At 41.0% G+C, this 27932-nt stretch overlaps 2 protein-coding genes across 4 annotated transcripts in view; one reads left to right on the top strand and one right to left on the bottom strand.

Moving 5' to 3' along the window:
• Positions 1 to 1630: 1630 nt before the first annotated feature.
• LOC113246791 (cytochrome c oxidase assembly factor 5) lies at positions 1631 to 10385 on the bottom strand. Its single transcript, XM_026487491.4, has 3 exons — positions 10153 to 10385; positions 4580 to 4663; positions 1631 to 3760 (listed from the first exon to the last, which is right to left on the bottom strand). Exons 1-3 carry the CDS (start codon positions 10249 to 10251, stop codon positions 3719 to 3721), a joined length of 225 nt encoding a protein of 74 aa, XP_026343276.1. The 5' UTR covers positions 10252 to 10385; the 3' UTR covers positions 1631 to 3718.
• Positions 10386 to 10423: 38 nt separating this feature from the next.
• The window catches only part of UNC50 (unc-50 inner nuclear membrane RNA binding protein), a 28514-nt gene continuing 11005 nt past the window's right edge, over positions 10424 to 27932 (top strand). The window contains exons 1-6 of one of the 3 annotated variants that reach the window (XM_026487543.4): positions 10424 to 10561; positions 11639 to 11922; positions 12899 to 13019; positions 25307 to 25446; positions 25532 to 25633; positions 27416 to 27756. In XM_026487543.4, the coding sequence (XP_026343328.1) occupies positions 11643 to 11922; positions 12899 to 13019; positions 25307 to 25446; positions 25532 to 25633; positions 27416 to 27552 (780 nt within the window). In that variant the 5' untranslated portion in view covers positions 10424 to 10561; positions 11639 to 11642 and the 3' untranslated portion in view covers positions 27553 to 27756. Of the gene's footprint in view, positions 10562 to 11638; positions 11923 to 12898; positions 13020 to 25306; positions 25447 to 25531; positions 25634 to 27415; positions 27757 to 27932 lie in introns of those variants that run through there. The other 2 variants (XM_044378613.3, XM_044378615.3) reach the window with 2 other exon arrangements.

Genomic DNA, 27932 nt, shown 5'->3' with positions numbered 1-27932 from the left:
TTTTTACTTTGTCCAGTATGTTATTTTGTGTTCAAAAAGGTAAATATAATGCGTGTCACTCGAAAATGTTTACTGAATGAAAAGATAAATGTTTTTTTTGGGGGGGGGGTGTTCAATTGAAATTTTTCCTATTTCACCACTAGACCATGTTGCTTTTGCTCTCTATATAATCCATCATTCTAAACAATGACAAGGAGCCAAATCTAACAGGCTCAAAGGAGAGAGCAAACTTAAGAGCAGCAGCGTGTGGCAAACACCACGACAGTGGTTTCCTCTCAGGGGTGAGCAGGAGGGTCTCTGAGGATTCACAACGGGTTCACGCAATGTCCTGTTGATCGGGATGGTAGTTACATGATAATTTACTTCATAGTTATTTGTTAACATTATACGTCCTGTGCGCTTTTCTATGTGTCTGTTATATTTAACAATAAAAATTAAATGTTAACCCATCATTATTCAATAAACAATCTGAAAAGAGAATTAAGAATACAACTCCATTTACAAGAGTATAAAAAAGAATAAGATACTTGGAATTAACCCAGTCAAGGAGGCAAAAGTCTTATACACTGACAACTACAAAATGTTCTGGAAAGAAGACACCAATAAATGGAAAGATGTCCATGTGAATGGACTGAAAGATTTTGTATCGTTAAGATGCCAGTACTATCCAAAGTAATGTACAGATTCAGTGTACTCACTATCAAAATTCCAATGGTGTCTTTTGTGGAGATAGGGAAATCCATCCTAAAATTCATCTGGAATCTTATGGGACCCAGAACAGCCAAAACATAAAAAAAAATAACAAAGTTGGAGGTTGCACACTTCCTGATTTCCAAACTTATTACAAAGCTACAGTAATCAAAACAGTGTGGCACTGACATAAAGACAGACATATAGACCAATGGAAAAGAAGAAAGGGCCCAGAAGTAAACCCTAGCATATGTCGTCACATGATTTTCGACAAGGATTCCAAGACCACTTAGTGAGCAGTCTTTTCAACAAATGGTGTTGGGAAAACTGGATTATCTCCATGTAAAAGAATGAAATTGGACCCTTACCTTACACCATATACAAAATCAACTCAAACTTGATCAAAGATCTAAATGTAAGAACTGTCTAATTCCTAGAAGAAAATTTAGGGGAAGAACTTCATTGGATTGGGCAACGATTTGTTGGATAGGACACCAAAAGGACAGGCAACAAAAGTAAAAAACTGGCTGGCCTACATCAAACTTAAAACTGTATCAACATGGTGACCACAAGACAGTGAAAAGAAATGAGAGAAAATACCTGCAGATCGTCTCCGCTAGGGGGTTAATGTCTAGAATATACAGAACTCCTAGGACCCCACAACAGAAGAGCAGACAGCCCTATTTTAAAAGGGGTGAAGAACTCGAATAGACATTTCTCCAAAGAACGTTTACAAAAGGCCAACAAACACATGAAATGGTGCTCAGCATCAGTACAACCGTGGTTGCCAGGGGCTGGGGGTACCAGGTAATGGGGAGTTGTTTAATGGGTGTATAGTTCCAGGTTTGCAAGATGAATGAGCTCTGGAGATTGGCTGTGTTAACAAGGTGAATGTACTTAACACTACTGAACTCTATACGTAAGAATGCTTAAGACCGTATGCTTTACATTATGTGTATTTATTTTACCACAAATAAAAATTAAAATACATAGTTACTAATAAAGGTATCAGAAATTTCAAAGTGGATCACAGACCTATATGTAAGTTAAAACTATAGAGTTTTTAGATGAAAACAGGAATAGATTTCTGTAAGTCTGGATTAGGCAGTGGTTTTCTTAGATTCATCAAAAGGAAAAAGAGATAAATTAGAATTCCTCAAAATAATTGTGCTTCAAAAGACACCATCAAGAGAGGGAAGACAGATCAGCCCAAAAGTGCAAACAATTCAAAGTCCCTCAACTGATGAATGGTTACATAAAATGTGGTTTATCTATACTGTGGAATTAGTATTCAGCAGTAAAAAGGAATGGATGGATGATACATATGGATGAACCTTGAAAACACAGTAAATAAAAGAAGCCAGTCACAAAAGACCACATACAATTCCATTTTTATGACACGTCCAGAATGTGCAAATACAGAAAGTGTATTAACGGTTGCAGTGGGTATGGGGCTTCTCTTGAGAATGTCCTGGACTTAGATAGTGGTGATGGTGGCACAAACTTGTGACTATACTAAAAGAACCAAAACTGAATTGTATGCTTTAAGTGTGAATCTTATGGAATGTGAATTACTCCAAATGAAGCTCTCAGTAAAGCTATTACGAAAAACTGAGGGTTCTATAAAATAATTTTAGAGTTTCTTATCAAAGTTCTTTTAATAAAAGTTGGAGCACTTAAATAGGGATATGGGAGTTACTGGAGGAAAACAACAACAACATTGTCCCGTTCCCAGTGAGAAGTAGTCCACACACAACCACACAAGAGACCCCAGTGACACTCTGCCACAAGGACCAGTGTGCGGTTCTCACTTGAGGTGAATCCTTAAAAAAGCAGTTGAGCTACAGAACACCTTGACTGCTTGAACTCCAAAGAACCGTGGCTGTATGAAGAGGCATAGCTTCCTCATTATTTTTCAGTGAAAAGAGGGGTGAAACTTGGATTCATATTTGACTCTCGACTATATTAAGTGATCAGAATAAAATTACTGTGATTCTAAACTTTTTAAGCATTTCCTGGTTTTCACTCCTGCTTTGTCTATGAACATCTATTGTTTCAGTTTGCTCTGAATCCTTTCCTTTTGGGATAAGGCCTATCACACATCCAGTGTGATTCTGTTGGGGGTGACCCGTTACAGTGTGTAAGACCCAAGCCTGGCCAACATCATAGGGCCTCCTCCTTGTTTCCATAGGGACTGGTCTAATCAAGGGCAGGTGTTCCAGGGAAGATAGTAGTCCTTTTGTAGGATTTTATTAGTGGACCCTAGAAAAGGAGGCTAGCTCTCGTCTTTTCGGATCACAGATCTTAAGGACGTGTACTTTTGACTGCCTGGCCTCTTTCCCATTATGTAGAGAGAGGACCAGCCCAAAAATGAAGCTGGAAACAAAAATAGTCACAAGATGGAGGCCAAGAGCCCTTGGCAACAGAATCGGAGATTTGCATCCAGCTATGCCCACTGTAGGATGTTAATATTAAAGTTTTGAGGTTGTTACTTTAGTGAATCAGTGCAAATGAAGCATTTCTTCTCCAAGGAATCAAACACAATTTATTTTAGAACTAAATAGGACAGGTTGAGTAAAAGAAAGCTTTATGCTAAACTTTCCCAATAGACATTTTCTCCCCCAACTACGTTATCAGTTTTCACAGTCCTATCAGCGGCCTTCATAATATTCACAAAGGATGTACAAATTGTGTCATTTGGTTGAAGAGTCAAGTTGGAAAGTAACAATCTTTTCACTTTTCGAGCTTTCTAATAATTCTCAAAACAGTATGATGCTCCCAGCTCATAGCTGTTCAATTAAATTTTTCTTCCAAAAGTAACTTAGAGCAAGAGAATCATTTAGTTTATACATACTCAAAAACAAGAACTCATCCATTTTCTCCAGTGTTCATGGAAGGAAAAACATCCCACCAGATGTAGCAAAAAGTCTGTCTCCTATTTGGGCTTCTCTGTCGTAAGTGACCAGAGAAACAATTGTTGGTTCTCATTTCCATTTGTTGTTTTCATTTCCGTTTCAGCATAGTGGCGTTAATATCCTTTTCTTCCTCGGAATCTGGATCTGGCATCCAGCTGAAAATAAATGTACAATTAAATCAATTTTGTACAACATAATTAAACACAGCTTTGGTAAGGGGTCTCACCACATGCCAGAAGTAAACCAGTTTCCAGCACAGTCAAAAAGGCAAACGTCAGAGCTACTAGGATAGATAGATAGAGAGATAGATAGATAGATGATAGATAGATAGATAGATGATAGATTAGATAGATAGATAGATAGATAGATAGATAGATAGATGATAGATAGAGAGATAAGGCATTAAAAAGAAAAGCTCCATTTAAGGTCCCAGTAAGAATTTTCTTCTCAAGTAGAATCTAGATTACATTTATTTTTTTCTCTGAACTACACTCAATATGTGTTCTAGCAAACTTAACTTTTTAATTAATTTTTGTTTGGGTTAATATTCAAATGCATTTGAAATCTTTAAATATTAAATAACATAGCTATCTGGGGATTAAAAATCTTTAAAGTACCTCCTCATAGGATGACTGCGTGTTCTTTGACTTAAACCTCACAGTGCAGCCTCTTTTAAGGGTGGTGGGCTAGGTGGAGGGTTTTAAAGTTAGTACGTAAGGGCAAATTTGCATCTTGGAGGACAAACAGTGAATGAGTCTTGGACAGAGGCTGTAAGAATCTATTAATCTGCTCATAAGTTCCCTAGACAGCGCTTTCCAAAAGTGTCAAAGTATAAGTACTAGGTAAATAATATTATCTCAATCTTTTTTCTGAATGATCTCACTGCAACCTATCTGCAATTATTAGGTCATTCCACATTTACTTACATATAGCTAACTTTTAGCATAAGCTTTTCAAAAGCTTTAACCTCTTACCATTGATCTTTTACATTCAAAAAATGAGTATTTCAGAGCTTTGCAGTTTCCTTCCTTCAGACACTGTCGAGGGGATTTTCCTTCCTAGGACACACAAAACAGTATAAATAGCTGGCAAATTTCCTCACAAAGCACAAAATCACTATCCTTTTGAAAGCAGTGCTTTTTGAAAAAAAAATTTTTTTAAGGGTAAATTATATGAGAAAATATTTTGTAATTCATTTTGACTGTTGATGTTTACGGAGAACAGAATAGAATAAAGAGATGTATCAAGTAATTTGGGAGCACTTTAAAGGGTGCCCTTGAGTTCTTGAAACGCTAGTGTCCACGGGGTACTTTTCTTTAAAATGCTTATATAAAAATTTCGAAACTGGTATTTTTAGCTCCTTATAGGTAAGAAAGAGAAAGAGTAAAGGTGAAAGTAGTAATGGGGTTTTTTCAGTGTTTTTACATTTTTTTATACCCCAGAATTCCTCAAGACGGAACAAAGTAGTGTGTGTGTCAGAGAAGGAGAGAGAGCGTGCGTATATGTATACACATGCACGTGCATATGAGAAATCAGGCCTGCTGTAGTGGGAAATGGGGGGGGGGGTTGTTCTGGAAGGTCCTACCAAGTGGCTTTAAAGCCTCCAGTTAGATCCTTCTAATGCAAGCCATTTCACCTCCAACACATTTCTGCATTTTCCAACCCCAACACCCCCAATACTCAAGTTCTCTAGTCTGAGAAGCACAACTGGAACTGGAAGAGGAAAGGGAGACGTTAACAGAATTTATATATATTTGTGAGAGAAGATCTGCCTGGGCCTGATGTGGAATGAACTCCTCTTTAAGCAGTGAAAGTTCAAAAGGAGGTGAAGAAAAGTGGACTGAGCCGTTCCCTTTCTGCCATCAAGGTAGGATGCGGCTACAGGAATACTTACAGGAGAAATGCTTATTGCTGATTCTTAAATAATAGGACTTTTTAAACTAAAACTGTTAAAAATTAGACTTGACAAAGTAACAACTGCAAAACTAGGTAAGAGACAAAATTTAGTAGTATTTTTTTCAAGGTAAACATAGAATAAAAATGTTAATACTACCTCTTCATGATCTTAAGGTATTTTGAACAAATACACTGCTGTATATATAATATAACACAACGGCATTTAAATATGTTGGAACATGGAAGCATCTACAAATAATATACTTCACAAATCAAAGAGGCAAGATTAAAACTGACTTGCAGCAAAATTTCTTTTTGGATGCCCTATCCTGCTAAGTTGCCTACTAACTAAACCCTCAAGGACTAACTCATTTAACAATAAAAGAAAAAAAAACCTCAGACTGGTCCTAGATCAGTTAATGGGAGGTTAAAAAATAAGTCCTAGATACTCCTGCCTAGACAGGGCTTTTATTTATTTATTTTTATTGTTATTTTCTCCTGCCTAGACTGGGCTTTTAAAACCAGGGAGCAAAGGTGTATGTGTACAAATGCTGCTCGGCAGTGTGGGCACATCACAAAGCAGAGAGGAGCGGGGGGCGGGGGAGGACAGGGACAGGTGCTAAAGGGGTCTGGTTCCCAGGAATGCCAATATATAAAACAACATCTGGAAAAAAGTAGTCTGAACTTAAGTGTTCTGAATTACCTGGGATTTAATGACATCAAACTATGATATGCAATTTGTGAAGGAAAAAGAATCAAAACTTTAACATTATTATTTCCATTAAAGAAATAAAACATATACTGCTTATAAGCAGCCTTATGCAGGGCTTGACAGTATAAATGAAAATGATGAAACCTTCCCACTCAAGGTGAGTTCCAGTGTAAAATGGGTCAAGCAATTTTATCTGAGCATAAAAATGACCCTGTTCAGTGTTAATTTTAAAAGCTCACCAGCCAGAATTAGGTGCCCTAAAATCAGAACATTTTTAGTGTGGTACTGAACACCAGATATTAATAAGGAACCTAGGATACTTGCTACTTACACACAAACATCTGGTGCATGAAAAATGTAACCCCAATTTCACCTGCTTTTCATCATCAGGGATCTCCCTTCAAGCAGATTCTGACACGTCAACCCCACCACTGCAACCACTCCTCCAAACCTTAATTTTGCAAGTGCCAGTCACACTTCTAGTTTTTGCTGTGACAAACACTACAGGGTACATCTGTGGCATTCCTGGTCTTCTGGAATCTTGCCACTTTCTAGTCTGCTTAGGTTCTTGATTTTAATGGTCACCTACCATTAAAGTGAATCTCAAAAGTGAATCGGAAAAGAGTAGCAAGCTTCCTTGCACTATGTTCCTCCCCAAAACTCTGTCATGAGATGCTGCTGATGGGATATATGTTGCCCACAGGAACGATGGGAGGGCAGATAAAGAGTAAATAAAACTACAAAAGACTGAACTATAAACTGATGCTTCCCCAAACTGTATCTAAGCTGCCATCTTTTTCATAAGCGTTCAAGCCATACTGCCATCTGCCTGTGGGAAGGTCCAGCTACACACACCAAATCTAAGAGGGCTGGGCTAATTCATCCTCCTTCACCTCTATGCCCAATGGCAGACTGCTAGCTGTCCCTTAACCTTTAACTCTACCTTTCTAGTGGGGCATATGGCTGGGCCAGATTTTCCAGCCACCCTTGCAAATAACTAAGTTCCAGCCAATGGAATATGTGAGGAACTGAAATGTAAAACCTCGGGGTTGGTCCTTGAAGGCAAGTGGCTGCCCCCCTTCCTCACTTCACACCATCACGTCATAGGCAATCTTGGGTCGTGAGTGTGAAAATAACATCCTGTCTCTCACCACAGCACCTAAAACCACAAGGTCAACAGTGTCTGGGTCTATGGAAGGCGGAGAGGAGCTATTCAGGCCCTACTTAACAGGCACACACAAGAGCAAAAGACAGAATTCTCTATCTTGTTTAAGGCAATGGGTCTCTGTAATATGTACCTGAACCTATTTCCCAACCAATATACTCCCAAGCTTATTTGCCTTCTGAGGTCAAGATCAGCAATTTCCAAACATAGCTGTGCCCAAGAATCAACATGGGATACTTTTATGGGGGTTTGGGGGGGTGTACTGGAATCTATACTTTTAAGCTCTCTGCCCCCATCTCCAGGTAATTCTGATGAAGTCAGAAGGTCTGGGAGCTTGTTAACGGAGGCACAAATGAGATAACCCGTGATTGAGGTTCCTTGGGCATAGTTTCAACCTTTTTGCTCTTCCAGGAGTCATAAAATCCTAAGAAGTCTATCCAAGAGCTGCCTTTTGAATCTGCTTGTTCCTTGCTTCTCCTCTCCAGCCCCACTGGGGTTGACATCCTTATCATCATTACCCTGAGCTTCTCCGAGGCCCTACAGTTCCTTGACTATCTCCCATTGCAGCACCTATTTTGAATTCCTCCCTAGAGTGAGGTTCAGCAGCTCTTCTGGTGGGTTAAAGATTGGCAAGGAGAGACTACAGCATCCATCTGCCAAAAGATCAGATCAACTTCTTTAAACAAGGAGCTAAATCTTACATAAAAGAAGTGGCCATACAGGGCACACACGGACCTCAGCAGAATGTCCCTTAGTCTTCAGAATCCCTGGGGGGGGGGGGGGCGGTGGTAGGCTGCCCCGGATCTGCAAAACTCAACGTTTTGCCTCAGTATTGCCCTTTTACACTCCACCTGAAGTCAGGGTGAATTTAACACAAACTGTAAACACACTCCCATTTAAGGTACTTTTTATAAATATCATGTTCTCCTAAGTGACCAACATCAAAAAGGCCACACACTCAACTGGGTAAAGCAAAGTCTGTGCCATGTGTCCTGGTCATTATCTTGCCTAGTTTTCTAGCTTTCCAGAGATCCAATTTCCATGCAGGAGGGAATGTATTCCAGTCATCTGTGTGTCCCAAATTAGAGCTTGGTACTTAAATGTTTGCTAAATAAATTACGAAAAAGCAACTTGGTATCCTTCTTGCCCTCAGTATCCTCCGCCACTTCTATAGTTTCTTTAGTCAGTCCCACCATGTACTTTATTCTCTTGATTGCTCATCTCCATGGCCTTCCTGATGCTGAATGTCAGGGTAAATCCAGGGCCCCCACTCTAACACACAAGGGCCTTCACACATGACAACCTTCTTCTCAAGCCTTCTGTCACATTCCCTATCCTCCCCCTGGCCCAATAGGGCACTAGCTTCTCTTGGTCACATCTCCCTGACTTGCCCATGCTGTTCTTTCAGCTTCTCCCCTCAACCACCACATTCTCCACTCTTACTTGATAACCTACTACTCAACCTTTAAGACTCAGGTCAAATGTCACCTCCTCTGTGAGAAGTTTCCAAATTCCCAAGCAAAATAAGTTGCTCTCCATTGGGCTCCCACAGCATTATGTGCCTAAAATTAATTGTTAAACAAATATTTACTAAATGCTTACACAGCCCATACTGCAGGAATTTACCCCTTACATGTCTGTCCTTCCCATCAGACTGAGCTCATGTAGGACAGTGACTGTAACCGATTCATCTTGGTATCACCAATGCCTGGCATCATGCCTGCACTTACCAGGCGTTACTAAGAGCTGATTGAATACTTGCACCAGTGAAGCAGCAGATTGAAAACAGCCCTGCACAGGGAGGCGTGAAGACAAGGCACCTCAGTTTCCTCATCCGTGTAAGAGAGAGGGACTAGAGAACCTTTTAAATTGGTAACAACTCAAGTTTTATGACAAACGCGGCAGCCAGTCTGGCTGCTACAATCAGTGAACCAAATGTAAATCATGAAATCAGTAGAAACACTGATACAGCTTTAGGATGGATGTCCATTTTGGGCTAGTTGCCCTTCCTTTGAAATAAGAGCAAACTTCTGAAATTACATCTCCAAATGCAAAAAACAATTGCACACAACTGACGGCCCTCTCGTCAGGCCTTTGTAATTGGAAAAGGCACTTACGTTTCAGTTGGGCGCTAAGCTAGAACCCAGGTCCCCAGTCAACTTTGGACCTTACTGCTTGCCACTCTGCACTCAGATTGAGAAGATGTGGTTGTAGTGAGGGGTGAGTGTAGTGGAAGCAAGAGACAAAACAGTGAAAAAATGGAGCTGCTTCGTTTACAACTTATCCAAGAACGTATATAACTCCAACCCAGAAACAAATTGAAACCAAGAGAAAGTAAATATAGTATATATTCAGCCACAACTGAACGGAGAAAGGAGAAACTACTAGTCAATACAGTGTACCAGGTTTATGTAATTCTCTGATAATTTAGATTCTCATTTTCTAGCACGCAAGAAACCGGCCTTATTCTCCTTTATATCTCCAGAACCTAGGAGAGTAGCAGGCAAAATTTAATAAATGTTTCTTGAATCAAAATTGTTTGTCTTTACAAAAACCCAAAGGGGCGGTTTCGTTATCACCAATTTAACACCGGAGGGAGCAGAAGCTCCGACAGCTGACTCGCCCAAGTTCATTAAACTGCCGCTCTGCTCTACCCCCAGATGGCTAACTGAGTCACGTCTCCTGACAGCACCGTAGGCTGGGCGGGAGACGTCGGCCGGGCCCTGCCTCCCCGGTTCCGGCGTCTCATCAACCCGGGCGCCCGACCGCGCTACCTGGAGCACACAGTCCGACTGCAGCAGACATGCGCCCAGGTCCTCCTTCACGCCCGCGCACGCGCCGCCCTCCGGCTTGTCCTCGTAATAGCGGGGCATGACTGCGCCTCCCGCCCCAGCGGCCGAGACCCGCTTCCGTCCGCAACGGCTGCAACCCTGGTGGGGTGCAAGCGACACCCGCGGATGGAAAGAACCGGAAGCCGGCAGCAACAACTTCCGGCTGGTCTCCGGAAAACTACGAAGCCCGAGAGGCCGCGCGCGCGGCGGAAGTGGGCGCACGTGACGCGTCGCGCCCCAAGCGACGGCTACGTTGCGGGAAGAGAAGTCGGCCCGGCGGCTGCTGGGCTGGGCTGCTGGGCGGAGGTGGCGGGCTACCTAGGACCCCTTGGAGGCCGCAGCGGGGCTCCAGGTGAGACCTTAGGACCGCCCCGTCCGTTCGCGGCTCGGGCTCGCCCGGCGCCTTTTCTTCCGGCGCGTCACGGCCCGACAGCCCACGGCCCCGGAGCCGGGTCCGGCTGCTCGGCGGGCGGTAGGATTGCCAGATAAATCAAGGACGCCCAGTTACACTTGAATTTCACATAAACCACGGACAACATTTTAGTGTATGTCCGACACAGTGTTTCGGACATGCTTATACTAAAAATTATACCTGTATCGAAGATTCGACTGTAATTGGGCGACCTGTGTTTTTATTTGCTAAATATGGCAACCTTATCTGCAGCCCCGGGCTGATGAGGAGCCTCTGGACCCGGAGAGGCGCTGCTTGGCGTCAGGGAGGCCTGGGAGGCGGGGGGTGTGGAGCAGGGAAGTGGGCTGCTCTCATTGGGCTTCAGATTACTTCCACTGGACTCCCACACTGCCATTCCCTCTGCTGAACTATTCGGGGAGTAAAACAGTATGGGCTTCAGTTTTGTTTTTATATTCTGTTCCAGTGAAAGAGTTGCTTGATGGTTTTGCACTGATGGATCTGTGTGAATAGGCCATTTATTTTACCTCGTTGGTAACATTGTTTCTAATGGGCTTTTAAAACCGATTCCCTTAAAGACTTGATGGTTAAGAGCAGGGGATTTTGGCTCCATAGCCGTCTCTGTGCTCATGAGGGGGTCACTTTACCTCCTAGTGCTTTTCTTTCTCTCTCTCCCTCCCACTTCCCCTCTCTCTCTCCTCCCTCCCTCCTGGTTAACAGTAGCTACCTGGGTGGGCTGCCTGAGGAGAGAAGTGAAGTGTGGGAAACTTAATGGACCCTGTAGAAGTGCTATGAAGGTTCAGAAGGGTGTGGTGCAGCCCTTGCCTGAAGTGCAGTGGGCAGTTCTTGAGCCCCCAAATAAGCCTCAGAACCACCTCCATTAGCTTTTGATCCCCGACTTTTATCAAGGATTGTGGCAAAAATGTAAGATGACATCCCTCCTAAATGTCACAGAAGAAGGTTGTTGGTAGCCAGTAGTTTCTTAAGATTACTTGTCAAAGAATTTTTTTTTCCATCTAGGAAGATGTTACCAAGTATTTCAGTGAATTCCCCAGTGCAGGGGAATGGAGCATTGAATTCCAGGGATGCAGCAAGACACACAGCGGGAGCAAAACGCTACAAATACCTGAGAAGACTTTTTCGTTTTCGGCAGATGGACTTTGAGTTTGCTGCATGGCAGATGCTCTACCTATTTACTTCCCCACAGAGAGTTTATAGAAATTTTCATTATCGAAAGCAGACAAAGGATCAGTGGGCCAGAGATGACCCTGCTTTCTTGGTCTTGTTAAGTATTTGGCTCTGTGGTAAGTGTTAGTTTTTCTACAGAAGAACAAACTGAGTGGGGTTTTTTTTTTAAAGATTTTATTTATTTATTTATTTATTTGAGAGCATGAGCATGAGCAAGCACGAGCAGGGGGAGGGGCAGAGGGAGAAGGAGTAGCAGGCTCCCCACTGAGCAGGGAGCTCCATGCAGGGCTTGATCCTAGGACCCCTAGGCGAAGGCAGACACTTAACCGACCGAGCCACCCAGGCGCCCCCCCAGACCGAGTGTTTTAGATTGTACTTGTCATTTGCAGAGCCTTTTGTTGTAAACATACTGTGGGTCAGAATTTGGGATATTTGAAGCTGTTTCTTCCTTTCTGAAGCCTCAGAAATCTCACAGGAAAGAATGTTGTATTCTTCCTGGTTCTAAAGGTCCCAAGCAGGTGCCAGAGTAAATTGTTCCCTCAGAACTTTGAAAAGCAGAGGACAGCGTTACTCCGTGTCTTTTAACTGCTGTGATAAATAAATTGATACCAAATGCAAACTTAACTGTGAAAAGGAGTATCAGGATGGGAAATTGCATTTCACAGGCAAATCTAGAGTGAGTTCTAAAAGTACCGATGGAACTTGAGAAACTACTTTCAAGTTCTCCAATAATGTAGTGAGAGAGGCCTAACCACCTTTAGGGTGTGAATGTTTAAGATTTTTTTCATCTTTACGTCAACTTAAATATGTGAGTGCCTGTTCAGAACTAGTGATCTTTTAAATTTTGGGACTACCCTGGGGAACCATAGATGGGGGCCTCCATAGTAAACTACAGTCAGTTCAGTAGCCATTCTGTGTTCCAGGGTAGTCTGCATTTCTCAGTTCTATATACATGTAACACATCTTTGGGGTTTTGTTTACATGATTGTGTCCATTACACACGTGAGCGTCTGGAGGGCAGGGACTGTGCCCCACCCGTTTCCCCAGAACCTAGGAGAGTGCTTGAATTTATCATGTAAATCTTTCTTTCAGTGTCTACTATAGGATTTGGCTTTGTTCTGGACATGGGATTTTTTGAGACGATAAAGCTGCTCCTTTGGGTTGTATTCATAGATTGTGTAGGCGTTGGTCTTCTCATATCAACTTTAATGTGGTAAGTACTATAACATTGGTTTTTCAAGTACTGCTGTAGAGCCTGCATTTGCTGCCTTTAGAGATAAGGTAGCTGATGAAAATTGAAACAAGATACATGAACTGAAAGCATGAATTAAAATTTTTTTTATTATTATAGTTGACATACAGTGTTATATTAGTTTCAGGTATACAACATAGTGGTTTGACAGTTATACATTATGAAATGCTTATCAAGATAAGTATAGTTACCATCTGTCACTGTAGTGTTGTTACAACATTGACAGTATTCCCAGTACTTTTTATCTCTGTGTCTGATTTATTTTGTAACTGGAAATTTGTACTTCTTAATCCCCTCCCCCATACCACCCACTCCTTCAACTCCGTCTCCTCTACCAGTTTGTCTCTATATTTATGAACCTGTTTCTGTTTTTTGTTGATTTTGTTTTTTAGATCTGCGTGTAAGTGAAATGATATGGTATTTGTCTTTTCTGACATATTTGCATACCATTATACCCTCTAGGTCCACCCATGTAATCATAATGGCAAGATCTCATTCTTTTTTATGGCCAAGTAATATTCCAGTGTGTGTGTGTGTGTGTGTGTGTGTGTGTGTGTGTGTACGTACACACCCCATTTCTTCTTTATCCATTCAACTATTGATGAACACTTAGGTTGCTTCCATATCTTGACTATTGTAAATAATGTTGCAATAGTCATAGGGGTGCGTATAACTTTTCAAATTAGTGTTTTCATTTTCTTTGGGTAAATACCCAGTACTGGTATGGCTGGATCATATGATATTTCTGTTTTTAATTTTTTGAGGAACCTCCTCCATACTCTTTTCCACAGTGGTTGCTCCAGATTACATTCTCACCAGCAGTGCACAAGGGTTCCCTTTTCTGCACATCCTTGCCAACGCTGGTTATTTCTTGTCTTTTTGATACTAGCCATTCTCACAGCTGTAAGGTGATATTTCATTGTACTTTTGATTTCCATTTCCCTGATGATGAGTGATGCTAAGCATCTTTTCTTGTATCTGTTGGCCATTTGTATGTCTTCTTTGAAGAAACATCTGTTCTGTTTGTCCCCTTTTTTATTGGATTTTTTTTTTTAGTGTTGAGTTGTAGAAGTTCTTTATATATTTTGGATTCTAATCCCTTACCATATGTATCACTTGCAAATCTCTCCTCACATTCACTTGGTTCCCTTGTTATTTTGTTTGTGGTTTCCTTTGCTATGCAAAGCTTTTTATTGTGGTATAGTCCCAATAGTTTATTTTTGCTTTTGTTTACCTTGCCTTGTAAATATGTTGCTGAGGCCAATGTCCAAAAGATTACTGCTTATGTTTTATTTTAGGAGTTTTATGGCTTTATGTCTCATATTTAGTTCTTTAATCCATTTTGAATTTATTTTTGTGTATGATGTAAGAAAGTGCCCCATTTTCATTCTTTTGCATGTAACTATCCAGTTTTTCCAACACCATTTATTGAAGAGATTGTCTTCCCTATTGTATATGCTTTTCTCCTTTGTCATAGGTTAATTGACCATATAAGTGTTAGTTCGTTTCTTGGGTCTGTATCCAGTTTCATTGATCTCTGGTTTTGTTTTGTTTCTTTTTTTTCTTTTTTTCTTTTTCTTTTTTTTTGAGAGAGAGCAGGAGAGCAAGTGGAGTGGGGGGGGGGGGCAGAGGCAGAGAAAGAGAGAGAATCTTAAGCAGGCTCCATGCCCAGCGTGAAGCCCAACAGGGGACTTGATCTCATGACCCTGAGATCATGACCTGAGCCAAAATCAAGAGTCGGACACTTAACCGACTGAGCGACCCAGGCGCCCCGATCTGTTTTTGTTAGTACCATACTGTCTTGATCACTATAGCTTTGTAGTATATCTTGATATGTGGATTGTGATGCCTCTACCTTTGTTTTTCTTTCTCAAGATTGCTTTGGCTATTTGGAGTCTTCCGTGGTTCCATACAAATTTTAGAATTCTTTGTTTTGTTCTCTGAAAAATATTGGTGTTTTGATAGGGACCGTATTGACTCTGTAGATTGCTTTGGGTAGTATAGACATTCTAACACTATTGGTTCTTCCAATCCATGATCATGGAGTATCTTTCCATGTGTTGTGTCCTCTTCAGTTTCTTTCATTAGTGTCTTACAGTTATTAGAGTGGTTTTTTATTTCCTTGGTTAAATTTATTCCTAGGTATTTTTTTTTGACGCAATTTTAAATGGGATTATTTTCTTAGTTTCTCTTTCTGCTGCTTCATTATTAGTGTATAGAAATAGAACAGATTTCTGTACATTAATTTTGTGTCCTGTAACTTCACTGAACTCATTAATTAGTTCTAATAGTTTTTTGGTGGAGTCTTTGAGGTGTTCTATATAGAGTATCATGTCATCTGGAGTAGTGACAGTTGTACTTCTCCCTTACCAATTTGGATGCCTTTTATTTCTTCTCTGATTGCTGTGGCTAGGACTTCCAGTCCTATGTTAAGTAACCGTGGTGAGAGTGTACGTTCTTGTTTTGCTCCTGATCCTAGAAGAAAAGCTTTCACCTTTCACCTTTGAGTATGATGTTAGCTGTGGGTTTGTCATATATGGCCCTCATTATGTTAGGTACATTCCCTCTCAATCCATTTTATTGAGAGTTTTTATCATGAACTAATGCTGAATTTTGTTAGATGCTTTTTCTGCATCTGTTGAGATGATCATATGATTTTTATCCTCCATTTTGTTAACATGATTCGCACTGATTGATTTGCACATATCGAACCATCCTTGCATCCCTGGAATAAATCCCACTTCGTCAAGTGGAATATCCTTTTAATGTATTATTTAATTTGGTTTGTTAATACTTTGTTGAGTATTTTTGGATCTTTGTATGTCAAGGATATTAGCCTATACTTTTGCCTTTTTTGTAATGTCTTTGTCTGGTTTTGGTACCAGGGTAATGCTGGCCTGATAGAACTGATTTGAAAAAGTCTCTTCCTCTTCTATTTTTTTGCAATAGTTTCAGAAGAATAGGTGTTAACTCTGCTTTAAATATTTGGTAGAATTCACCTGTGAAACCACCTGGTCCTGGACTTTTGTTTGTTGGGAGTATTTTGATTACCAATTCAGATTCATTACTTGTAATAATACGTGTATTCAGATTTTGTATTTCTTCCTGATTCAATTTTGGAAGATTGTATATTTCTAGGAATTTTTCCATTTCTTCTTGGTTGTCTAATTTGTCATATAACTTTTCATAGTAATTTCTTGTAATCCTTTGTATTTCTGTGGTGTCAGTTATTACTTCTCTTTCATTCTCATTTTACTTATTTGGGTTCTGTCTCTTCTCTGGCAGAGTGTTTTATCAATTTTGTTTATCTTTTCAAAGAACCGACTCTTGGTTTCCTTGATCTTTTCTATTTTTTCAGTTCCTATTTCATTTCTTTTTACTCCAGTTTTTATTACTTTCTTACTTCTGTTAATTGTAGGTTTTGCTTCTCTTCTTTTCTCATACCTTTGGGTGTAAAGTTAGAGTACTTGAAATCTTTGTTTTTTCTTGAGGTATGGCTATTAGAACTTCCCTCTTGGAACTGCTTTTGCTGTGTCCTAAAGATTTTTGGAACATTGTGTTTCCATTTTCATTTGTATCAAGGTATTTTTTTTATTTCCTCTTTGGTGGTGGTGTTGTAGCAGGTTGTTTAGCTTTCACCTGTTTGTGGTTTTTTTTCCGTTTTTTTTTTTCTTGTAATTGATTTCTAGTTTCATACCATGTGGTTGGAAAAGATGCTTGATAGGATTTCAGTCTTCCTAAATTTATTGAGGTTTGTTTTATGGCCTCAAATGTGACCTGTTCTGGAGAAAGTTTTATATGCACTTGAAAAGATTGTGTATTTTGCTGTTTTTAGATGGAATATTCTGTATATGTGTGTCTAATATGTTGTCAAAAGCCACTCTTTCCTTAACGATTTTCTTTCTGAATGATCTATCCATTGATGTAAGTGGGGTGTTAAGTCCTCTATTTTGTATTACTATCAGTTTCTCTCTTTATGTCTGTTAGTATTTGCTTTATGTATTTGGGTATTCCTATGTTGGGTGCATAGATATTTTTAATTGTATATTCTCTTGTTGGATGGAACCATTTATCATTATGTAACACCTTGTTTTGTCTCTTGTGACAGTCTTTGTTTTAAAGCATATTTTGTGTGAAAGAAGTATTGCTCCCCTGGCTTTTTTTTTTTTTTGACTTGCATCTGCATAGAATATCTTTTTCCATCCCTTCACTTTCAGTCTGTGTCTGTAGGTCTGAAGTGAGTCTTGTTGTCATCATATATCTGGGTCTTGTTTTCTTATCCATTCAGTCACTCTAGGTCTTTAGTTTTTATTTTGATTCCTGTTATCATACAGTGTTACATTGGTTTCAGGTGTACGGGATCGTAATTCAACACTTCCATACATCCCCCTGTGCTCATCGTAAGTGCACTCCTTAATCCCCATCACCTCTCCACTTTGGTAACCATCAATTTGTTCTCTGTAATTAAGAGTCTTTTTCTTAATTTGTCTCTCTCTCATTTTTTTTTCCTTTGCTTGTTTTGCTTCATAAATTCCACATGAGTAAAATCATGTTGTTTTTCTCTGACTTGTTTTGATTAGGATTATACTCTCTAGCTCCATCCATATTATTGCAAATGGCAAGATTTCGTTCTTTTTTTTATGGCTGAATAATATTCCTCTGCATGTGTGTGTGTGTCTGTGTGTATACACACAGACATACACACATATACACACCACATCATCTTTATCTCTCCATCAATCCAGGACACTAGGCTGCTTCTATATCTTGGCTGTTACAAATAATGCTGCTATAAACATAGGGGTGCATGTATCCCTTTAAATTAGTGTTCTTGTAGTCTTTTGATAAATACCCAGTAGTGCAGTTGCTGGAGGGTAGGGTAGTTCTATTCTTAACTGTATGAGGAACCTCCATACTGTTTTCCACCATGGCTGCACCAGTTTGCGTTCCCACCAACGATGTGGGAGGGTTCCTTTTTCTCCACATCCTTGCCAACACCTATTGTTTCTTGTGTTGTTGATTTTAGCCATTCTGACAGGTGTGAGGTGATATCTCATTGTAGTTTTGACTTGCATTTCCCTGATGGTGAGCAATGCTGAGCATCTTTTCATGTGTCTGTTGGTCATCTGGATGTCCTCTTTAGAAAAATGTCTGTTCACATCTTTGGCCCATTTTTAATTGGATTATTGGTTTTTTGAGTGTTGAGTTTTATGAATTCTTTATGTATTTTGGATACTAATCCTTTATCATATAGGTCATTTGCAAATATCTCCCCTTCAGTAGGTTGCCTTTTAGTTTTGTTGATTGTTTCCTTCACTATGCAGAAGCTTCTTATTTTGATGTAGTCCCAATAGTTTATTTTTGCTTTTATTTCCCTTGCCTCAGGAGACCTATCTAGAAAGAAGTTGCTGTGGCCAATGTCAAAGAAGTTACTATGTTCTCTTCTAGAATTTTTATGATTTCAGGTCTTAACATTTAGGTCTTTAATACATTTTGAATTTACTTTTGTGGGTTATAAGAAAGTGGTCCAGTTTCATTCTTTTACATGTAGTTGTCTAGTTTTCCCAGCACCATTTGTTGAAGAGATTGTCTTTTTCTCCTGCTTTGTCAAAAATTAACCATATAGTTGTGGGTTCATTTCTGGGTTTTCTATTCTCTTCCACTGGTCTGTGTGTCTGTTTTTGTGCCAGTGTCATACTGTCTTGATCACTGCAGCTTTGTAGTATAACTTGAAATCTGGAATTGTAAAACCTCTACTTTGTTTTTCTTTTTTCAGGTGGCTTTGGCTATTCAGGGTCTCTAGTGGTTCCATACAAATTTCTGGATTGTTTGTTCCAGTTCTGTAAAAAAATGCTGTTGGTATTTTGATAGAGATTGCATTAAATGTGTAGATTGCTTTGGCATGAATGAAAATAGTGTAATTATTTTAACAATATTTGTTCTTCCAATCCGTGAACATGGAATGTCTTTCCATTTCTTTGTGTCGTCTTCAATTTCTTTCATCGGTGTTTTATAGTTTCCACAGTACAGGTCTTTCACCTCTTTGATTCCTAGGTATCTTTTTATTTTGGGTGCATTTGCAAATGGTTTTTTTTAATTTCTCTTTCTGCTACTTCATTATTGGTGTATAGAAATGTAACATATTTCTGTACATTGATTTTGTATCCTGCAACTTTACTGAATTTATTTATCAGTTCTAGCAGTTTTGTTGTGGAGTCTTGCAGGTTTTCTATATATAGTATCAACTCATCTGCAAATAGTGAAAGTTTTACTTCTTCCTTACGAGTTTGGATGCCTTTTATTTCTTTTTGTTGTCTGACTGCTGCGGCTAGACTTCCAGTGCGCCCTGTCTTTTGATGGGGGCATTTAGGTCATTTACATTGAAATTAGTTATTGGCAGGTATGTACTTACTCCTATCTTATTAGTGTTTTGCTTGTTTTTGAGGTTCCTCTGTTCCTTTTCTTGTTCTCTTCCTTGTAATTGATGACATTTTTTAGTGTTATGCTTGGATTCTTTATTTTTGTGTATCTATAATAGGTTTTGGTTTGTGCTTACTATGAAGTTTATATGTAACAGTCTATGTACATAGCAGTTTCTAGTAAGTTGATGGTCACTTAAGTTGGAACACATTCTAAAATCACTACATTTTTATGCCCACCTCCATATTTTATGTCGTATTTTACATCTTTTTTTCCTAAGTCCCTTAACTAATTTTTAGATATAATAGGTTTTAGATATAATTGGTTTAGATATAATTGGTTTTACTACTTTTGTCTTTTAAGCTTCATGTGGCTTTCTAAGTGAGTGATCTACTCTCTCTATAATGCTTTTACTTATGAAATTTTTTTTTTCTTTCACATTTTTAATTGTGGCCTTTTTTTTTCTTGCTTAAAGACATCCTTTAACATTTCAAGGCCAGTTTAGTGGTGGTGAACTCTAGCTTTTGTTTGTCTGGGAAACTCTTTATCTCTCCTTCAGTTCTGAATGTTAACCTTCCTGGATTGAGTATTCTTGGTTGTAGGCTTTTTCCTTTCAGCACTTTGAATATATCATGCCACTCCCTTCTGGCCTGCAAGGTTCTGCTGAAAAATCACCTGAGTGCCTTATTGGCCTTTCCTTGTATATAACTAGTTGTTTTTCTCTTGCTGCATTAAGATTCTCTCTTTGTCTTTAATATTTTAATTATTATTTGCACTGGTGTGAGCCTTCATGGGTTCATCTTGTTTAGGGTTCTCTGTGTTCTGGACCTTGATGTCTATTTCCTTCCCCTGGTTAGAGAAATTTCCAGCAATTATTTCTTCAAGTAAGTTTTCTGCCCCTTTCTCTCTTCTTCTGGGATCTAATGAAAATGTTCATGTGCTTGAAATTGTCCCAAAGATTCCTTAAGCTATCCTTACTTTTGTTTTTAATTTTTATTTCTTTTTGTTCAGTTTGGTGGCTTTCCATTTCCTGCCTTCCAGATTGCTTGTCCATTCTTCTGTGTTCTTTAATCTGCTGCTGTTTCTCTCTAGTGTAGTTTTCATTTCAGTTACTGTATTCTTCAGTTCTGCTTGGTTCTTTCTTATATTTTTTATCTGTTGAAGTTCTCACTAGGTTCACCCTCTCTTTTTTCAAGTCTGGTGAGCTGCTTGTTGACCATTACTTTGAACTATTTATCAGGTATGTTGTTATCTTGTTCTTTCACTTGGAGTATATTCCTCTGCCTCATTTTGTTTTACTTTCTGTATTTGTTTCTGTGAATTAGGCAGAACAGCTACTTCTCGTCTTGAAGGATTGGTCTTGTGAGGGACTGTCCCATATAGACTGTGTATGCCTGCTGGCTTTGGCTAGCTGGAGCTGGAGTGGGGTCTCCTGGGGCACTCTGCATGGGGGGTGTCCTGGTGGAACAGCTGGAGTCGAAGTGGGCTCCGGCTCGTGGTCCCAGGGTGCTCTACACAGTGGGGTCCTTAGTGAGGAGAAGCGGAGCTAAAGTTGCCGTGTGCTAGGGGTGTGGGGCTCACTACAGTGCTGGCCAGTTAAGGCATCTATACCCTGTTCTAGTCTGAGTGACCAGGCGGGGGTGGGGGGGGACATAAACAGTGGTGTTCACCAGCCCCTTTGGCTCCAGAATGTGTTCCCACAGGCATTGGCCATTTGGCTGAGGGTGAGGGTTTTTTTTTTATATTCTAGTTGTCTTTTAAACCACTGTTTTTTTGTGTGTGCCTCAGTGGGGCTTGAGCTGGTATGGCCAGGGTCCCAGGGTTCAATCAAGTGGCAGGCCGGCTAGGGTGGCCGTGTCCCACTCCCATCTGCGCCGTCAGTGTTGGGCTTGGAGGAGGGAGGAAACATATACGGTGGCACTGGCCAGCCCTCGACCACTGGAGACCAGTGCCTCAGGTCCAGCTGGTCGGCAGACACCCAAGGGCTGGTTTCTTTGAGTTCTAGTTGCCCTTTGGAACTGAAGCTTTTTTCCATGCCTCAGGTGGTAGAGTCTGGAACTGGCTCCTTGGTTCTGTCCCTACCCGCTGCACTTGGCAGCGTCAGGGGTGCGGTTCCTGTTGTTACTATGTCTCCCTCTCACCTGCTCTCTGTGTGGTACCTCTGTCCTTTTTTGTGCAGAAGCTGGTCAGTCAGCCCTCAGTTCTTTTTCTGGAGGAATTACTCCATATGTGTAGATTTCGTTTGTCCATGGAGGGGAGTTCAGGGTCTTCCTCCGTCGCCACCTTGGACCCTGTCTCCTGAAAGCATCAGTTTTGATTGCCCAGATTATTATAACTTGCCCTCCTGTGTCACTGTTTGTATCAGAAAATACTCTAAGGGATGGTTGGTATTGTCAAAGTGCAGCAAATAAGGGAACTGAAATAATGATTATATCATATTAACAAAAGTCCCTGGTTTTGCAAAAATGTTGTATAGTTAGCCAATTCTGCTTGTCTGGGTGACGGCATGGTTTTCTCGTATTTGTCAGTGGGTCACTTCTAGATGTTTAAGCTATAGAGGGTTATTTCATGGAATCTTACTCTGATTATCAGACATTAAATGAAGTACATTTGAAAAAGGATCTGTTACACTTTCGGGGCCGTTTTGCTGAGACACACACAGGTCCTGTTGAACAGGTATGCAGTCGGACTTCTCGGTTTGCTTTAACGACGGCAGTGTACTGAGTGGAGGTGTTCAATTCCAGCATTTGGTTTTTCCATTTCCTCCTAGACGCAGGCTCTGCATGGTTGGCATGCCCGATGAGGGGAATGGATGTGTCAAGTGAGCTCACAGAAGGCCAGTGCTTGAGTAGGGGTTGTGGTCATTGTGTATCAGAGAAAACTCTATGGAAATGTTAGTCACAGAGAGGCCTAGGTTCAAATGCCAGCTCATTTACTGTAACTCTCAGTTCCAGTCTCTTTTGTAAAATGGAGTTAGTTATCTAATTTGTAAGGTATTTGAAAAGATTGTGGTGTGAAAAGTACTTGGTATGTAGGAAGCTCTCAGTAAATAGTGGCTATTAATATTTTAAACAAAGTCCTGAGACTGTAACCTCCGATGATACCAATGTGTTGATTCTATTGTAATTCCTTACGAGTTTTGTATGTGCTTGGTAGTCAGTAAATGCGATGTCATTAATTTGGAATTCTAAAATCTGGCTTAAAAAGACTACTAACTAATATGTTACATATCAAAACATTATCAAAACTATGGCATATGATTTCAGTAAATAAGGCTTTCAAAGGAGTAGGTCGTGGCAGGCATTCTACCATGAACGCGTGGACTCTGGAGGGCCACAGAGACCAAGGCATTCTGGAGTTTAGCAGCTCTAGTGTGAGTCCGTATTACAGTTTCAGTTCAATAGAAGAGGACTCGGGGGGCACCTCGGTGGTTCAGTTGGTTAAGTGTCCAGCTCCTGATCTCAGCTCAGGTCTTGATCTCAGGGTTGTGAGTTCAGGCCCCACATTGGGCTCCATGCTGGGCATGGAGCCTAGTTAAAAAAAGGAAAGGACTGACTCAGTATATTTTTCAAAAGCTACCTCGTGTTGCATTGTGTTGTGAATTGTGTTAGAAATGATGACATGTGGTTGCTGTCATCCTAGAGGAGCCACAGGAACCAGGAGGAGGAGGTGTCTGGGGGAGATGGGGTCATTGATTCCTGGTACCAGATGCTTAGGCACAGCAGTCAGGAGCAGCATACTGGGTCTGGCAGCGCGGGGTGACACTCACCAGCTCGGGAAGATAGGTGGCTATAGAATTTGGCCTTCAGTGCAGTTCAGACAAAAGCATTGGACTTTATCTTATAGCTCGCATGTGCTGGTTGGGGAGTGGAGGAGAGGTGGAGAACTTGGAGGCATTGGGGTAAGGAAATAGCAGATTCACACTCAAAGGAAAATCCTTTCTGTGGCTGCGAAGGAGCTGAAGAAGAGTGGCAAGCTGGATGCAAGTGTGAGGGTCTGCACAAGAGTAGAGTGGGCCCAGACGGTACGGTGAACTCAGGAAGAGAGGAGAGAGAGGGATCAGAGGGCATCCTGTGATAATCGGCTAGGACGAGGGTAGGGAACAGTGGCAGGTGCATGGGAAGCATTCCGTGTTAGACGTGCCGAGTTTGGGTGGCTTGAGGATTTTAACGGAAATAAATTTTAGTGGCCCCATAGTCTGGGCCAAGAGGAAGCCATGACTGGCATCATTAATGTGGAGGTGGGAGGTGAAAACCACAGATGTCTTGAGCTCTCCCAGAAGGAATGTCTGTGTTCCAGAGGTAAGACTGACTGAGGACAGAAGCCTGGAAGGTGCCCGCGTAAGGAATAAGCGGAGGGTGGGAGCTCTTGCGCAGTGACCTAGATGCCTGTTCTGTCCTTTTAATGGCACGTGTTCTTGGCTAAATCGGAAGATGTTTTGTTTAGTTAAGAGTTTGTTCAAACAAAGCTATATTATTTTGATATTTTTGGCTAATTGTGTACAAGACTGTTTGATTAGTGCTGTACTACGTTCTACCTCTCGTTTTGCTTTTTACTTCCACTGTAGACATAGCATTTTAACTGTATCCTTGAAATGAAATCACACACGTGAAAGTCCACTGAATTTCTGTAGTTGTTATTTCCCTTTGAAGGTGTAGTTTTCTTTTACCTGGGTATTTTACTTTTCATTCCCTCATCATTTAACTGAACTCATAGGCCATGCCGTAGAACACTGACAGCAGCTTGAAGAATTGTTCTTACGGCCAGATAGGTCACTGGCCACTCTTCCCTTACTGGTTCCTCCTGATTCCTTGATTTTTCAGTGGAGGGGTGACCTATTGGGTGTTAGGCCTTGGACCTATTATCTAGATTCATTCTTTGACGGGGAGGGTCTTTAGGCCCATGGCCTTGAATGTCATCTACACATGGATGAGTTTTTGTCTCCATTGTCGACCTCTCCTCTAAATTCCAGACTTTGTATACTTCTTACTCCATATTAACCAGCATCTTCAGCATGATAGGTGCAAATCCAAACTCCTGCACTGCCCCAAACCGCTCTTTCTGCAGCCATGCCCACTGTAGCTAATGGCAGTTCAATCTTCCATTGGTTTCAGGCAGAAATCTCTCCGTCATCCTTGACTGTTCATTCCTTCCCCACCCCCCCTCACCACCTCTGCTGCCACCACCCCTCTCATCTCTTTTTCACAGTAGCCTCCCAGCAGTGTCTGTTTCCCCTCTTATTGCTGTAGTCTGTTCTCAGATCAACAATCAGAGGAACCATGTCAAAATAGTGAGTCAGACACCCTTCTGGGAACTCAGTGACTCCTTATTTCATCGAGAATAAAAGCCAAAGACTTAAAATGGCCACAGGCTCTAAAAGATCTGTCTCCCTCCTTCAATTCCTGCTACTTTTCTCACTTGTTCCAGGCACACTGGTCTCCTCACCCATGCCTCAAACAGGCCAGGTCCCCTGCCACCTCCTTACTCGTCCATCTCCTCCACTTCTGTGTTCGGACTCCCCTCTTCCTGGAATGCTCTGCCCCGGGTAATTCCCATCCACCCCCACCCTTGGGTCTTGACCCAGATGTTACCTGCATAGGACTATCCTATTTAACACTGCATTTCAGCTTTGTATTTCCTATCCTTCCTTATTGCTTAATTTTTCTCCATAATGCCATCTGATGACTCCAGCTAGATCGAAGGCGGAGATCTCTTCACCGCTTGGTCCCCACTGTCTGGACTAATGCCTAGTACACAGAAGGTGGTCAGGAGATGTTTATGGAATTAACTTTATTGTATTATGAAAGAAACTTTAATTTGCTCTTCAGGTTTATCTCTAACAAGTATTTAGTAAAACGGCAAAGCAGAGACTATGATGTGGAGTGGGGCTATGCCTTCGACGTGCATCTGAACGCTTTTTATCCTCTCCTAGTCATTCTGCATTTTATCCAGCTTTTCTTCATCAACCGTAAGTAGCAGTTACTTCTTAAGCGATCATCAAAAAGTCATTGTACGCAGTAAAAAGAGATTGAGTGCACACGTATCTTCCGCAGATGTTATCCTGACGGACACATTTATTGGATATTTTGTCGGAAATACCTTGTGGTTGGTGGCAGTGGGCTATTATATCTACGTAACCTTCCTAGGATATAGTGGTAAGTCATGAATTGTTTTGGTTGACTGAAAACATAATGGAGGGAGGGAGGTTGCTGTAATAGTAACATAATTAGCTTTTTTTTTTTTTTTTAAGATTTTATTTATTTATTTGACAGAGAGAGACACAGCGAGAGAGGGAACACAAGCAGGGGGAGTGGGAGAGGGAGAAACAGGCTTCCCACTTAGCAGGGAGCCCGATGTGGGGCTCGATCCCAGGACGGTGGGATCATGACCCAAGCCGAAGGCAGACGTTTAATGACGGAGCCACCCAGGCGCCCCATAATTAGCTTACTTTTAGATGCATTACCTCATTTAATCTTCACTGTTAGGTTTACTTAACCCCATTTTTCAGATGAGGGCACAGAAATTACTTTGCCCACAGTCGTGCAGCTAGAAAGTGGCACGGCTGGTATGTAACAAATTATGTAATTTTAAGGAGACATGTTAAACCATACTGGTGTCTCCAAGTTACCTGCAGGAACCCATGGCCCACTTCCTTTTCTCCCCAGCCACTGGTTAGAGTGGGGCATGAGCCGGGTCCGACGCCTGGTTGCATAGGTAAAGGAACCTTTACAAACCTTTGTCAAGGTGTTACAACCTTTGCCTCACTTTGTTTTTATGACCACTGTGTGGTTCTACAGATAGTCACAAATCAGGCCCAACCTCTACTGCCCTGAGGATGTAGTTTGCAAATTTACTGCTAAACCCTGCTAGAAGTTTCTTAGTATGAATGAGAAACCTTTATTATTAATTCAGCTCATCCTTTCCTGTCACTCTGGATGATTAGGACCTCACTGTAAATACACACCCCTAGCTCCTCTAGTCGGAGCTGTTCTCACCCCCTGGCCGCTCCTCCAGGGACCACGTAACCCCCTCAAATTGTAATACTTGTTCTGGGCACAGGGAGTCTGTTCTCCTAATACAGGGGAGGCGTTTGTGACATAGTATGTTCAGGTTTCAATGAATATTCACATATTTTGAGAAAGTTTTAAATTGTGATTAGCATACTACCACATTGTGGCTTCTCTAAATGGTTTTTGATCACTCTTCTGGTAACTCCCTATAATTTGAGTACAGCTCGGTTTCACTTTGGCAACTTCCTAGAAGAGAAATGTTTAGGTTAGAATGCATGTGGTAGGGACCCACTAAGTAGTGACCAAGAAGGAAACCTAGATATTTGGAGACAAATTTTAAAAATAGTAATAAAATCTATTTAAAGGAGGCTCCACACCCAGTGTGGGGCTTGAACTCAAACCCCCAAGCTCAAGAGTCGCACACTCTGCTGATGGAGCCTGGTGGGCACGCTAGGGACAGATTTTATATTTGAGTTTTGTTCTTTCCTGAAGCCTGGGATACTAGTGGATCTCATGTCATGCTTCCTGTATTGGGAAATCTCAAAGAGCTAAAGGTTGTCTTTTTCCTGTAACGCCCATCTCTGTTGTACTTTAAGATGAGCTCGTAGAGGCTTCCGAGGCCGTCCCCATGTAAATCCACCATCTTCAGGATTTGTGACATTTGTCCCTTAATCATACCCTCTCAAGTTCCAGATCTGCTCACAGCCTTTGCGCTGCACTGACCTCTCATCCCGGGTGCTCGGGCGCGGCTGTGGCTCGGCGGCAACACCCAAGAGCAGGGCGCTCGGCGGGGTCTGGCTTTAGAGCAGCAGCTCGCCGATTCCGAGCGTGCGTTCCTTTTTGGTCCCACCTGTTGTAGTAAGAACTTTCAGAAACTTCATTAGTCATATTTCTTTTTTAAAAAAAAAAAATTTGTTTCTTTTCCAGCATTGCCATTTTTGAAAAATACAGTAATTCTTCTTTATCCATTTGCACCTCTCATTCTGCTCTACGGCCTGTCACTAGCACTAGGATGGAACTTCACCCACACGCTGTGTTCCTTCTACAAGTACAGAGTGAAATGAGGAGACTGTGCCCTCTCCCCTGGGTAGCAGGCCGTCTTTGTGAAGTGACGATTTCTTCTGAAACTTGTAAATAAACTATCTTTGTAGATATCTTCAGGGTGTAAAGTTTGCAAATTTGAGTAAATATATAATGTTAACACTATTGTCAAGTACATTCCTTAAAACTAAATGTACATTTCTATAATAAATATTTTTTAAACTAAAGCATTTATTTTACTCATTCTAACAAAGTTTTAAGTATTTTTGAAAGAAAAACCATTTGGAGAACTTGATAATCAGTTCCTGACAAGGTACATAGTCTGGCCCCATTTCTAATTGGGCTGTATTTTAAGCATTTGTGTAGAGCACATGATCCTAGTATAACCTTCAAAAGCCTCCTT

Source organism: Ursus arctos, unplaced genomic scaffold (assembly GCF_023065955.2).
Source record: "Ursus arctos isolate Adak ecotype North America unplaced genomic scaffold, UrsArc2.0 scaffold_8, whole genome shotgun sequence".
NCBI classification, from domain to species: Eukaryota; Metazoa; Chordata; class Mammalia; order Carnivora; family Ursidae; genus Ursus; species Ursus arctos.
This window is presented reverse-complemented; position numbering and strand designations above follow the sequence as displayed.

Coding starts and splice junctions, on each gene's coding strand:
- LOC113246791 (XM_026487491.4), bottom strand. CDS start 10,251: ATGCCCCGCTATTACGAGGACAAGCCGGAGGGCGGCGCGTGCGCGGGC. Junction 4,664..10,152: donor AGTCGGACTGTGTGCTCCAG/GTAGCGCGGTCG, acceptor TGTGTGTCCTAG/GAAGGAAAATCCCCTCGACA. Junction 3,761..4,579: donor TTGAATGTAAAAGATCAATG/GTAAGAGGTTAA, acceptor ATTTATTTTCAG/CTGGATGCCAGATCCAGATT.